Source organism: Hyperolius riggenbachi, chromosome 5 (genome assembly GCF_040937935.1).
Source record: "Hyperolius riggenbachi isolate aHypRig1 chromosome 5, aHypRig1.pri, whole genome shotgun sequence".
Lineage (NCBI taxonomy): Eukaryota > Metazoa > Chordata > Amphibia > Anura > Hyperoliidae > Hyperolius > Hyperolius riggenbachi.
In genome coordinates, this window is record NC_090650.1 from 334,917,305 (window position 1) to 334,930,191 (window position 12,887).

Consider the following 12,887-nt stretch of genomic DNA (forward strand, 5'->3'; position numbering starts at 1 on the left):
GCGGCGTTTGGGTCCCGATTTTCCCTGGCGTTCCAGGGGTGGTTAACCGCGACGGGTAATGTCCCCCTAGGGGAAGAAAAACGTGACTGCAATCCGAACGCAACGTGAACGCTGCTGAAAGTCCGAACGCATTGCCAACGAACGCGACGCCTCCAAACGTCTGTCTGAACCAGCCCTAAACCTCTTCAAAATTTCAAAGCTGGTCGATTATACTTAGTCGACAAGTCGGAACTAAAAGGTAAAAATAGTGAGTTACCATTTTAGGGTTTTCTGTAGATGATTTCAGCAGTTTCACCACAACAGAGTCCATATTTTCCAGTAGCTCAGTGTTGATTGATTCAGAAAACAAACTGTAAAAATACTCTCCATGAGAAAAGTTAATGAAACTTTTTTGGGAACTTCCAGATAAAGGCACTGACAACACCATTGTGTTTAACAGAAGGCTCACAAGTTCTTCACACTGCAAAGCAAAATAAAACATTTTATATATTTTTTACAATTTTAAATGAGTTAATTTCTGCTTTTTTTTCTGAAATTGGATGGAAAAATAAGCACACTGTATTTCAACAAAGTAAACAGAACAAACTATAGTGGTGGTTCTCAACTACAGTGCCTAAGGTACCCAACAAATGTCAGTTCCAAGCTCAGGTACTCTGCCTAACAAGTATAGTACGACTAACTTTTTTTTGTTGTTTTTTTTTTTTTTTTAAAGTTACATTTTTCTTGAATAGGGGACAAAACATGCATCCAACAATTGCTGAAATTTAGCAAATCTGATATAACGAAATTATAATCCAGGCACTTATCTTTGCGAACAAATCACTGTTAAAACAACTTGTTAAATGTTGCTGGTATACAAGTTGCTGGTTTACACCCTTTTAATATCATAAGGTTTATGTATCTTGGTGTTTTACGTATATTCCGTCTTGAAATGTAGACTTTCTGTTTATAGTCTTCATGTACTTTATGGAGTTCAATACCTTTACTAGAAAGACTGTTGATGGGGGCATGGCCTGCAGAAACATGTGAGAGGACACACAGATGGAAGCACCTCACTGTGGTTATGTTTATACTTCATGCTGTGGCACTGTGCTTTGCCATACCAATACTCCACCACCAGAATATGCAAGGGGAGCTCCAGCTGGGTAACATTACACGCTTAGAAAGGATATTCCTGCTTAAGAATTCCTAGGACAAGGGCATCCATTACAATTTTGTTATAGAGCCTCATGTACTCCTCTGTTCTACACCAAATGTATATCATTCCTTACTTAATAGTATTTTACCTGTCCACTGATACTGAAAGCCAGTTGTAGGATTCCCTCAGCGAGACGTTTACTGCTGATGTCTAACGATGGAAGGGACTTTCTCTCATCGCCTGGAGCAATGCCTTTATAAACAACGGAAAGTAGCTTGGATCCCACAGAAAAGCCACGACTTGTGACCTAGAGAAAATGAAGGTGATTAACCATGCAGAATCGTATATATCTGGGCGGTCGCACTATTTGCGCTCCCGTACAAACGTGTGTGGTTACTATAACTTATTAAATTGTCTACCATTACTGTATTATGTACCAATGCCTGTATTAGCTGTATAGCAATGCCTGTGTTTTGTGCACCCATGATCGATTTTTACTTTGTACAACACCACAGAAGACAGAAGATGATGGCACTATATAAATTAGCAATTATAATAATCATAATCTTGTAATAACAAAAAGCAGCCTCCAGCATCCTCAGTGCCATTTGTCTTCCTGTTGGTAAAGCCATCATCATCACTCAGTATCCACAGTCCTTATTGAATTTATAATTAAGGAATGTCTGAAATTCAATCTGTAAATGTAAAAGAATTCCCACCTGTGTCTTTAAGGTTGAATTCAGCAGCTGAGCCTTGTGAAGCTGCTTGCATGCAGAAAGAGTGGCACCCAGCGTCATACGCCTAGCTTTGGCATCTTGGTCATACAAGTCAACAGCGCAAAGGTCTTCAATGCTACTCAGAGTAATGAGAAAGGTGAAATAGACAACCAAGGAAAGAGCTATATACCGGTAATAGTAAGAATATTACAATGTCTTACATATATGCAGGGCATACATTTTGTGTGTTTGATTTAGGTTTGTAATAATGATGAACATTGTAATTCACTATACAGGAATACAACAGTCCTGGGACAAAAGAAAGAGGAATAACTACCTACTAGTGAAATGTAGCAATATAAGCTGAGCTTATAATAGTGAAGAATCTTGGTGATAAATATGTTGATGGATTGTGGCACTTTATAAAGGTGGACCAGGCTCCATTGAGGTATTCTTTCAAATAACTTTGCTCCTCTTCATTGCTACAAGCCCCTCAAACACTCCTTTCTCTAGTGCATGGTCTATAGATTTCAATTGAAATTACCATATAGTAAAATTAAATGAAACTGCGCAGGAAAATGTAGGCAGAACATGAGCCGCCATAGGCTGTAATGTGAAATATGGCTCAGAAAGTAATTTGGGCGCAGTCAAAAAACAGCGTAATTCGTTCGCAATAGCTGGAAGCAAAATTATGCATTTCCTCAGAGTCCATAATAGCCTGGGGAAAAGTAATTAATGATGCTGGGACATTTGCAAGAGCAGGGTTGTTTTTCAGGTTCCACCTGCGCCCAAATTATCAGCGCCATTTTTTGCATGTGTGCAACAATACAAGCTACAACCCCTGTAAAGAAAAAACAAATGCATGTACCATTTCAAAGTTATCTTTTTCTGCAAGGACATCTCCAATGGACTCTTATAAGGGGATTTCTCCAGTGCTTTCAATAAACGTATGCAGACATTAGGCAGATTCGTCATCACTTGCACATCTGCTGTGTTGAAACCAATGCTAGATGGATTACATACGGTGACTGCAGTTAATTCCCACATGTGACTGTTTAGCAGTTCCTTTTCAAGGACCTACCGTGAAAATAAAAACAAGGAAAAATAAAATAAAAATTATACTTTTGAATATTTTAATCAGTCAAGAAAGTTAAATTCTATAAAGTCAGTGAAAATATGCGTACATGTGAATTTGGCGCCGGTAGACTTGGGCGCAGGATCCAGCTGTTATATGGCTGGTCCTGCTTCTGCACAAGTCCGGGGCGTTTTAATTACTATTCCCCCTCCAGGCCGCCATGGATAGTGGGGGAATGAAATAATTCGGCTTCCAGCGATTGCTGGAGGCCGAATTATTGTGTTTTTTAAGCAACTTCGGCTCCGTCTTCTGACGGAGCCGACCTTTCTCACTGAGCGCCGCTATAGACTGATTCCCATTACAGTCTATGGCGGCGCTGGCTGCGCCCAAAGGTAGCAGCGCTGACACCAGTACTTTAGGGTTAAAAGATAGCAACGGTACTTCCCCTTGTAAAGACTGCACATACACTACAAGATGCCCCAAAAGACAAAACACTAGGAAAGCAATGGGGCCAGACACTGTCTCTGCGAAATGCTTGAAACTCTGTGCCGATCAATTAGCTCCTGTATTCACAGACATATTCAAAGCATCTCTCAAACTCTCAATTGTTCCGGCCTGTTCATTGTACCAATCCCAAAAAATTCAAAACCTACCTGTTTAAATGATTACAGACCTGTTGCTCTGACATCATTGGTCATGAAAGCATTCGAAAAACTGTTAATGGCTTATCTGAAATCTATCACAGATCCCCTGCTGGACTCTCTGCAATTTGCCTACAGGCCTAATAGATCCGCAGACGATGCCGTGAACATGTGTATGCATTATGTACTACAGCATCTAGACACCCCAGGAACCTACACCAGGATTTTATTTATAGATTACAGCTCTGCATTTAATACCATAATGCCATCTCTGCTACACAGCAAGCTCTCCCAGCTACACATACCTGAATCCATCTGCAAATGGATAATCGATTTCCTAACCGATAGGAGACCGCATGTTAGACTTGGTAAACACACATCAAGCTCTCTGACCGTCAGTACTGGTGCACCCCAGGGGCTGTGTGCTTTCCCCACTGCTCTACTCACTGTACACAAATGACTGCAACTCCACAGATCTATCTGTTAAGGTTCTGAAGTTTGCAGATGACACAACAGTAGTTGGTCTCATACAAAACGGGGATGAGTCTGCATACAGGCATGTGGTGGGACAGCTTTCCTCCTGGTGCAGCAGCAACAACTTGGAACTAAATGCTCTCAAAACCATGGAGATGATAATAGACTTTAGGAGATCTCCCCCCCCCCCCCCCCCCCAGCACCTCCCCTTAACCATAAATGGATCCACCATAACCCAGGTAGAGTCATTCAAGTTTCTTGGGTCCACGATCTCACACAACCTAAAATGGGATAACAATACGGCCACTATTGTCAAGAAAGCGCAACAGAGGATGTACCATCTACGGGCAGCTGAAAAAGTTTGGCCTACCTCAAAATTTAATGGTGCAGTTCTACACTGCAATTATTGAATCCACCATATCATCATCTATGACTGTATGGTTCAGCTCCTGCACAGCATTAGAAAAGGGGAGGCTGCAGCGCATCATCCGAACAGCGGAAAGGATAACTGGCTGTAGCTTACCTTCCCTGCAGGATCTTTACGCTAGCAGGTGCAGAAAGAGAGCAACCAAAACTTGCCTCTGCCCCCTCTCACCCAGCTCACTCCATCTTCCAGCGCATGCCTTCAGGAGTAAGATTCCGGTCAATCGCTACCAAAACCTCCAGACACAGGAACAGCTTTTTCCTCAAGCGGTAGCCATACTTAATGCTGAACCACGTTAGAGCTGCTAGGACTTGATAGTAATCAGCACAGAACTGTAAATGAACAATTCTCACATTGCTTACTGCCACTATACTTGCATAAATGTCCTTGACTTGTAATATACACACTGTCTGTCCTTGTATTGTTTTTGTTTGTGTTTGTGTTTGTTAAGCAACTGCCAAGACAAATTCCTTGTAGGTGCAAACTTACTTGGAAATAAAATTGATTCTGATTCTGAAATAACAACCCTGCAAGAACATTAACTGATGTGGGCAGCCCAATCACCTGTGGCTCACCAATGAATATTGTTATCTACAGCTATCACTTTCGCGATCTTCCCAAAAGGCATGACACTCACATTCTCTATCACATACCACCTGCTGGGATCTTTGAGATCCACTTTTCACAATATTTCTTCCTAAGGAAAGGCTATACCAAGAAAACCGCATACAGTGACACCTCACTGTACTGAAAAGTATACAGTAGCTGCAAATGAACCTAGGTCCAGCATTTCTAGGGTTCCCTTTAACTCTTTAGCAGCCAATTTATTTAGAGGCTTGCAAGTGCCCCAGGACAATTTATTTTAGCAAAAAAAAAAGTTATTTCATATTTGTTACATTTTCTCGCTTCTAACTAAAACTGCTGTAATGTGTATTTATGGACACTTGTCATCAGGGGGCAGTATGAGACAATAACAGAGGACTTCTGCTTTCAGTTTCTATTATTTTCTGCTAGTAAAGAGTGATCAAAGCATTTCAAGAATTTACAGCACAATGAGTCCTGCCGACTGAAGTCAGTGCAGTGCACTTATATCAAATGAGTTACCTCTATTGAAGCTGCTAATGGGTTAAATAAAAAGTATAGAAGAACAGGACATGGTAAGGTTAAGGGTTGTGAAATAGTAGCTACAAAGAAGTATGAGTGAGGCACTTCAGATCCTCCGTAAGGCTGGATTAACACTATGCTGGAGCAGTACGGTTTCTGCATGGCATGAATAATCTGTATGGCTCCAGAGTCCATTGCAAGATAGGCTGCCAGTCTGGAGTAAATGCGCGCCATTTATTTAAAGACTAGCAATGCAATCTGCTGTCATGAAAAATCATGTAGGTCAGTACTTTCTGTATTGAACTCAGACGGAATGGGTTTATTTGAAGTGAATGATAGGAAATCACTGCATCTTCAACATAGTGTAAGCCAAGACTTAAAGGATACTGAGTAATCAGTGAGACAAACCAGACCCCTGTGTACCTGGGCACCAAGAAAGTCACTCCTTTAAGTGCCACACTCTACTACTAAGCAGTTACACATTTTTGAGAAGTGACATAGCAGAGCAAGAGCAGTTATCTGAGGCATATCCCCAGTGCTTCAGAAATTGCCGAATTCATGCCATGGACGTCACCATGTTTTTAATTCTGAACCAACTAATGGGAAAGAATGCAGTCAATAAGCACATTTAAGGTCAATAGCCACGATTTTTTTTTTTCGCGACAAACTATTGCTTCTGCGATTTTGGGACTGTATGTTCCTTTGTTAGCGTGATCAGTTTTTGCAACGTGCAGCAATCAGTGACCGTCATGATAGATTGTATCACGGTCGAATGCCCCGAACCCCGTAGACCCCTCACAAAGTGCCGCAATCTAGTAGCACCTGGAGTGCGTTCCTGCCGTAGAAGATGGATTAGGGAACAATCGTTCGTTGGGACGCGGCCACCATATGTTTGCTGATCCATCTTCTGTTCAGTAGTAGTAACTATCAAACTACCTCATCACTTTGGTCTGTGTGCAGACATTAAAAAGGGTGAATTCAGAAATAATCAAGATATTGTGTGGCAGATGTACAAAGCAAAACTATGTGTCAAAATGTGTGCAAGAACAGACTAATAAATCTTCTTTTAAAAATCTTTCCAGAGCTTAATGAAACGTAAAGTGTGGCAGTGAATAAAGTGGTGAATCAATTGACATCCTGAGAGGAAATGAAAACAATACATTTCACCTTCCAGAAATCTTGCTGGCAATTTTCTAAGATCATGGCCACAAATTCCATAATGCGCACAATAATTGTGCATTTGCTATAGTTGTATTCCTCGGTCTCTTGTGGACTGAAGGTGCTGCACTGGGAGGCTTCAGAAAAGCAGGTTTGTGCTGCTGTGACATCTTCCTTCGAAAGATAACTGATGAAGAAGTGTACTGCTCTGAGGAAGGATGATGTCTGAGATGGACCTGAAGAAAAGAGCCAAAGGTAAATCGGAATATTTCAGAACAGTATCTATTAAACTTTACACAGCATTAATATATTCTTTAAAAAAAACGTTTTGAGGTTATAAAAAATTAAGTCTATGGTCTAATGCTGGGTACACACTGAGATTTTCTGGCTGATTTACTGTCAGATCGATTATTTCCAACATGTTCGATTTGCTTTCCGATCGATTCCAGAGCATTTTCCGATCGATTTCCATTCACTTTAATGGGAAATCGAACGGAAAATGCTCGGAAATCGATCGGAAAGCAAATCGGACATGCTGGAAATAATCGATCTGACAGTAAATCGGCCAGAAAATCTCAGTGTGTGTACCCAGCATCGCTATGGACAATCTCTAGAAAACAATTACGTACACAAACTTAGTGTGAAGATAGGAAACGGCAAGTATTCTTTTTACCAGTTGGCTCTACCGGTCCCTGTATTTTCTTTTGGCATTTACAACAGTATGAGTTTCTAATTGGTGAAGTTTAAAATGTTTTCTATAGGCAGCTTTCCTTTTAAACTCTTTAGGAGAGTGTTATTTATATTAAATGAAAATTAAGTACTGTAAAGGGATCAAGAGGAAAAGGAGCCAGTACAAGACCACAAATGTAGTTCAGGATAATGAGGTCATTTCAAGATCAAGTTACACAGTAGCAGACAAAAGTCAGTCATTTTTTGTGTTGTTTTAGACAATTTCTTCTTTCTAGTGCAACAAGAACATGGCAGCATGGTTTAGGTTTGCATTGCGGCATCTGAACAAGTCACAAGACTTCTGGGAGAGAAGATACTAAGGTGGCGATGTTTGGCCGTAAGTCAGTGTCACGTTAAGTGAAAACCAAACCGTATATCACTATAAACATTTCATGCTCACAAGAACAGTTTCTAGGTTAAATTGCTCCGAGGATGAGTGTAAAAAACATGCCCCCTTAATCAAAATGTTTGTGACTGATAAGAGAACTGAAGTGAGAAGACTACAGAGGCTGCCATGTTTACTTATTTTCAAACAATACTAGTTGCCTGGAAACCCTGCTGATATATTTGGCTGCAGTAGTGTCTGAACAACAGAAACAAGCATGCAGCTAATCTTGTCAGATCTGACGATAATGTCAGAAACACCTGATCTGCTGCATGCTTGCTCAGGGTTTATGGCTAAAAGTTAGGCAGAGGATCAGCAGGGCTGCCAGACAACTGGTATTGCTTAAAAGGAAATAAATATGGCAGCCTACATATCCCTCTCACTTCAGTTGCCCTTTAAATGGCTGGGGGACCTGCAAGTGCCAGTGCCATTGTAACCTGCACTGGGCAGGGGGGGGGGGGGATCTCTGGCTGAGGGGGTCTGGGGTGAAATTGTAACTTACAATACCACCCTAGACACACTCAGTCACTGGCAGGCCCCCAAACCCACCTAGTGCATTTTGGACAGGTATAAATGCAACAGAAACTGCATTTTGCTAAAAACATCTTTAGGGATTCATACCTGGAGGTGTGTTGTGGGCTTGTGCTTGGCATAAATAGGTTTGTACTTAAAGATGCCCATCTTTCCCATCCAAAAAAGAGAGTGTATGCAAAAGGGTGGGCATGTCACCACCGCTAAACAACTGTAGTAAATGGCCTACTTTTAACAAAAATCAAAGTACCCGTATGTTTCGGACAATAAGACGATCCTGACCATAACAGAATCAACCACAGAACTGGGCAAGCACCATCAACCACTCAATAATACAGTAGAATACTATGTATTGAGTGTGCAGTAAGGAACTCAAAAATGTATACAAAACTAAACAAGAACAGTAGTTCCCTCAAAAACCGCACCACTCAGTAATAAATATTAAATTCATCATCTTTATTCAAAAACATAAAATCACTTAAAAACAATTAGGAGCCATGCAATAAATACATGTAACGTATATATGAATATTGGTATGTATATATTACGATGCTAATCAAAAACACTGTCCATAAAGCACAATAGTAACTGGTAAGGCACAGTTATCAAAGGATTGAATGCTACTGATAAATGAATAAGTACCCAAAGCAAAGCAGCCTAAACAAACACGTGATGAAATTGAAATTGGCTGTGCAAAGAAAAGCCCACAGGGGGGTAAAAGAATGAAATATAAAGTGCAAAGTGCAAGAGTAAGAGCAGCGCAACCACGCTGGACAATTGTGTACAAGGAAACATACAGCAGTGTTGAGTGCAGGAAGGACAGCGTGCCCGCTAAGGAATGAGCTGTGCTTACCAGGAAGAAGTCAATAGGACAGCTGAAGCATGGCATCCAAAGAAGTGCCTTCGCGATTCGCCGCTCTCCGAAATCTGGCGGCTTCTACCGGGCATAAACTTACTCAGAATACCCTCGGCTATTTACAGTGACGAGCCTAAGTGGGCGGGCCACTGGGTACACCTATCAGATCATGTTGTGTGCGGCCGCGCACAAACAGGGGAGGTTCCACAGCGCTGAGCAGCGCTATGTCACTTCCCCCTCCTGAATACTAAGGACTCTGGGAATTGTAGTACCGAGGGTAGGAAGAGGAATGAATAACGAGATGAATACGGCTAAGAAAGCCAAAATAATCAGAAATATATAGTAGAAAGGCTTATATTCTAAGAACCATTTGCAAAATCTACCTATAAATATCAAAAATAACAAAAATAATAATTACAATAGACACCTACAAAGGAGGTTCAGAGTCTTCGGACTGATAGGGTGCACCGCATGAATGAGTTTATCAATTGTCAAACGGAGGCAGTGGTGTATCTACTTAGATGCCCCTGCAATCAATATTATGTTGGCCAAACTAAAAATAAACTTAAAACGCGAATACAAAAGCACCTCTCGACCATTCGTTTGGCAGAGAGGGATGCTGAAGAGGGAAAAATACTTACCCCAGTTGCGGATCATGCACTCAAAGCCCATGGGGGAAATGTTGCAGGTTGGACAGTATGTGGCCTTAAACGTGTCTTTTTGTCTTCCAGGGGTGGTAACGTGATGTCTTCTTTATTAAGACAAGAAACCAAGTGGATTTATGATCTGGGGTCCAAGTCACCGGTAGGTCTGAACGAAGACTTTTCCTTCTTGGGGTTTTTACACTGAATATGGTGTGTTGTTTTTAGGTGGATTGGGGGTCTAAGGTGAGTGACCTCCTCTCCCCTGTTCGGTGCACGTTACACGTGTGTTTGTCTGTGGTTCCATCTCTAACACAGAATTAAGGGTTCTTCTCACACTTCATCTTACTCCCTGCAATATTATTACTTTTGCTCTGATTGGCGTCTTGAAGTTATGGAGGATATGTGAGTAGTCCTCCTGTTGTTTTTTGGGTTTGTGCCTTCTGTATCGAATTGTTTTGGGCTCTATTTTATCTATGTAGTCCTCCTGTTTTTTGGGTTTGTGCCTTCTGTATCGAATTGTTTTGGGCTCTATTTTATCTATGTTGCCTGACTGTTGTCGTTTGATCACTGTTTGGCCCCCCTTCTTTGACCTGATTTTTGGGGTCCTTATGTAAAATGAATTTTCTGTATACTTATATTTATTTTATATGTTTTTTTTAGGACTTCAGTATATAATATCGTTCCTGATGAGATGTATGGCTGTATTCCTGGTCAACAAAGATGACTGATATTTCTCCTTCTGTGGGTCTTCTCGCGAATTCTCTGATGATTCAACTTATATATTTATTGCTGTAATTGTTATTTTTTAACCAGCATTGTATTGATATTGATGTTGTACATGTTAAATAGTAATTAGTGCTCTATATATGTTTCGGCCACATGGTGGCGACATTGGCTTGTCCTTTATTCATTCGTACATTTATATCTATTGTAATTATTATTTTTGTTATTTTTGATATTTATAGGTAGATTTTGCAAATGGTTCTTAGAATATAAGCCTTTCTACTATATATTTCTGATTATTTCGGCTTTCTTAGCTGTATTCATCTCGTTATTCATTCCTCTTCCTACCCTCGGTACTACAATTCCCAGAGTCCTTAGTATTCAGGAGGGGGAAGTGACATAGCGCTGCTCAGCGCTGTGGAACCTCCCCTGTTTGTGCGCAGCCGCGCACAACATGATCTGATAGGTGTACCCAGTGGCCCGCCTACTTAGGCTCGTCCCTGTAAATAGCCGAGGGTATTCTGAGTAAGTTTATGCCCGGTAGAAGCCGCCAGATTTCGGAGAGCGGCGAATCGCGAAGGCACTTCTTTGGATGCCATGCTTCAGCTATCCTATTGACTTCTTCCTGGTAAGCACAGCTCATTCCTTAGCGGGCACGCTGTCCTTCCTGCACTCAACACTGCTGTATGCTTCCTTGTACACAATTGTCCAGCGTGGTTGCGCTGCTCTTACTCTTGCACTTTGCACTTTATATTTCATTCTTTTACCCCCCTGTGGGCTTTTCTTTGCACAGCCAATTTCAATTTCATCACGTGTTTGTTTAGGCTGCTTTGCTTTGGGTACTTATTCATTTATCAGTAGCATTCAATCCTTTGATAACTGTGCCTTACCAGTTACTATTGTGCTTTATGGACAGTGTTTTTGATTAGCATCGTAATATATACATACCAATATTCATATATACGTTACATGTATTTATTGCATGGCTCCTAATTGTTTTTAAGTGATTTTATGTTTTTGAATAAAGATGATGAATTTAATATTTATTACTGAGTGGTGCGGTTTTTGAGGGAATTACTGTTCTTGTTTCGTTTTGGATCCTGACCATAAGACGCAACTAGGTTTGAAGGACAAAAACCAAGGGAAAGAAATATATACTAAATCTGGTGCATCCATGGTGGAGGGGCATCTTGTGGATTATGCCCCCTTTGTACCTCATGCCCCCTTATACCTCTTGTGTCTCCCTGTGTCGTCCTCTGTCCCCCTTGTGTCCGCCTGTGTCCCCATGTGTCCTCCTCTATGCCTCTTTGTGACTCCGTGTCCTCAGTTTGTCCCAGTATCCTCCTCTGCATAGGCACAGTACAGGGAATCCCGGACATGGATGCTGGTTGGAGGTTCCTATTGGCAGCCGTTCACAAGTCAGGAACTCCCTGCATTTGGACTGTAAGACGCAGTGACTTTTTCCTTCACTTTTGGGAGAGAAAAAGTGAGTCTTATAGTCCAAAAAATACAATAATATTGATTTGGGAAATTAGAATTCAGTCAAAGTTTACACCATACGAAAACAATGGCATATCAAACGATTGTTTTCATCCGACAAAAGCAAACAGTGAATTCTTCCTTACCTAATATGGTGTGAGGCTTGATTACACGCATGCCTATGAATGTATTGTAACAATCCAGAGCAGCCAGCAGCATGTCCATCCAGTGAATCACAGCTGTCAGAGTTAATGCTTCATCCAACTCCCGCAGCGTGGCAATGTGCAATATGCCACAGTTTCCTGCATCCACATTGCCTGCACTTTCAAACATCTTTATCAAGAATTCAGCCCCATGTTTCTCGATTATCCCATCCAGCCAGGCAGAAAGGGATTTCTTTTCTAAAATTCACATGAATGCAGACATTAGAAAAGTACAAAGCAATATCCAAAATGTAGTTTAAATATACATGGATGCATTAATAGAGCTCCTCAAGCAAAGTCTTATAGATGAACAGTGAGGAAGGTTCAGCCAAATGTGGTGTATTATGGTCAAGAAGCTGGCACTGGCATCGCCCACTTAGCAGAGTGGAGGAACTCAGATTGTATGGAGGTTTATGGGCATGCTCAGAATACAAACCTAAAGAAGAGCAAACAAAGGACTGTTGCCTACATTCTAATGAAGACCTATTTGTAAATATCAGTTGTAGAAATTACTAGCAGGCTGTACACTGAAATGAAAAGATGGACTAGAATAACATTAAATTACAAAGAGATGTGTGCCATACAGATCAAAGTTCATGGCAAGTTT

At 41.1% G+C, this 12,887-nt stretch overlaps 1 protein-coding gene across 4 annotated transcripts in view; it reads right to left on the reverse strand.

Annotated features, from left to right (window-relative positions):
* The window catches only part of PRKDC (protein kinase, DNA-activated, catalytic subunit), a 270,531-nt gene that overhangs the window by 171,461 nt on the left and 86,183 nt on the right, over positions 1-12,887 (reverse strand). For all 4 annotated transcript variants that reach the window (XR_011020922.1, XM_068237357.1, XM_068237356.1 and 1 more), the window contains 6 exons: positions 12,224-12,478; positions 6,740-6,966; positions 2,723-2,931; positions 1,858-1,990; positions 1,287-1,445; positions 257-460 (listed from right to left, as the gene is read on the reverse strand). Coding sequence is in view for 3 of the 4 variants with exons in the window: in XM_068237357.1 (XP_068093458.1) it covers positions 257-460; positions 1,287-1,445; positions 1,858-1,990; positions 2,723-2,931; positions 6,740-6,966; positions 12,224-12,478 (1,187 nt within the window). In the remaining variant the exon portion in view is untranslated. The remainder of the gene's footprint in view (positions 1-256; positions 461-1,286; positions 1,446-1,857; positions 1,991-2,722; positions 2,932-6,739; positions 6,967-12,223; positions 12,479-12,887) is intronic.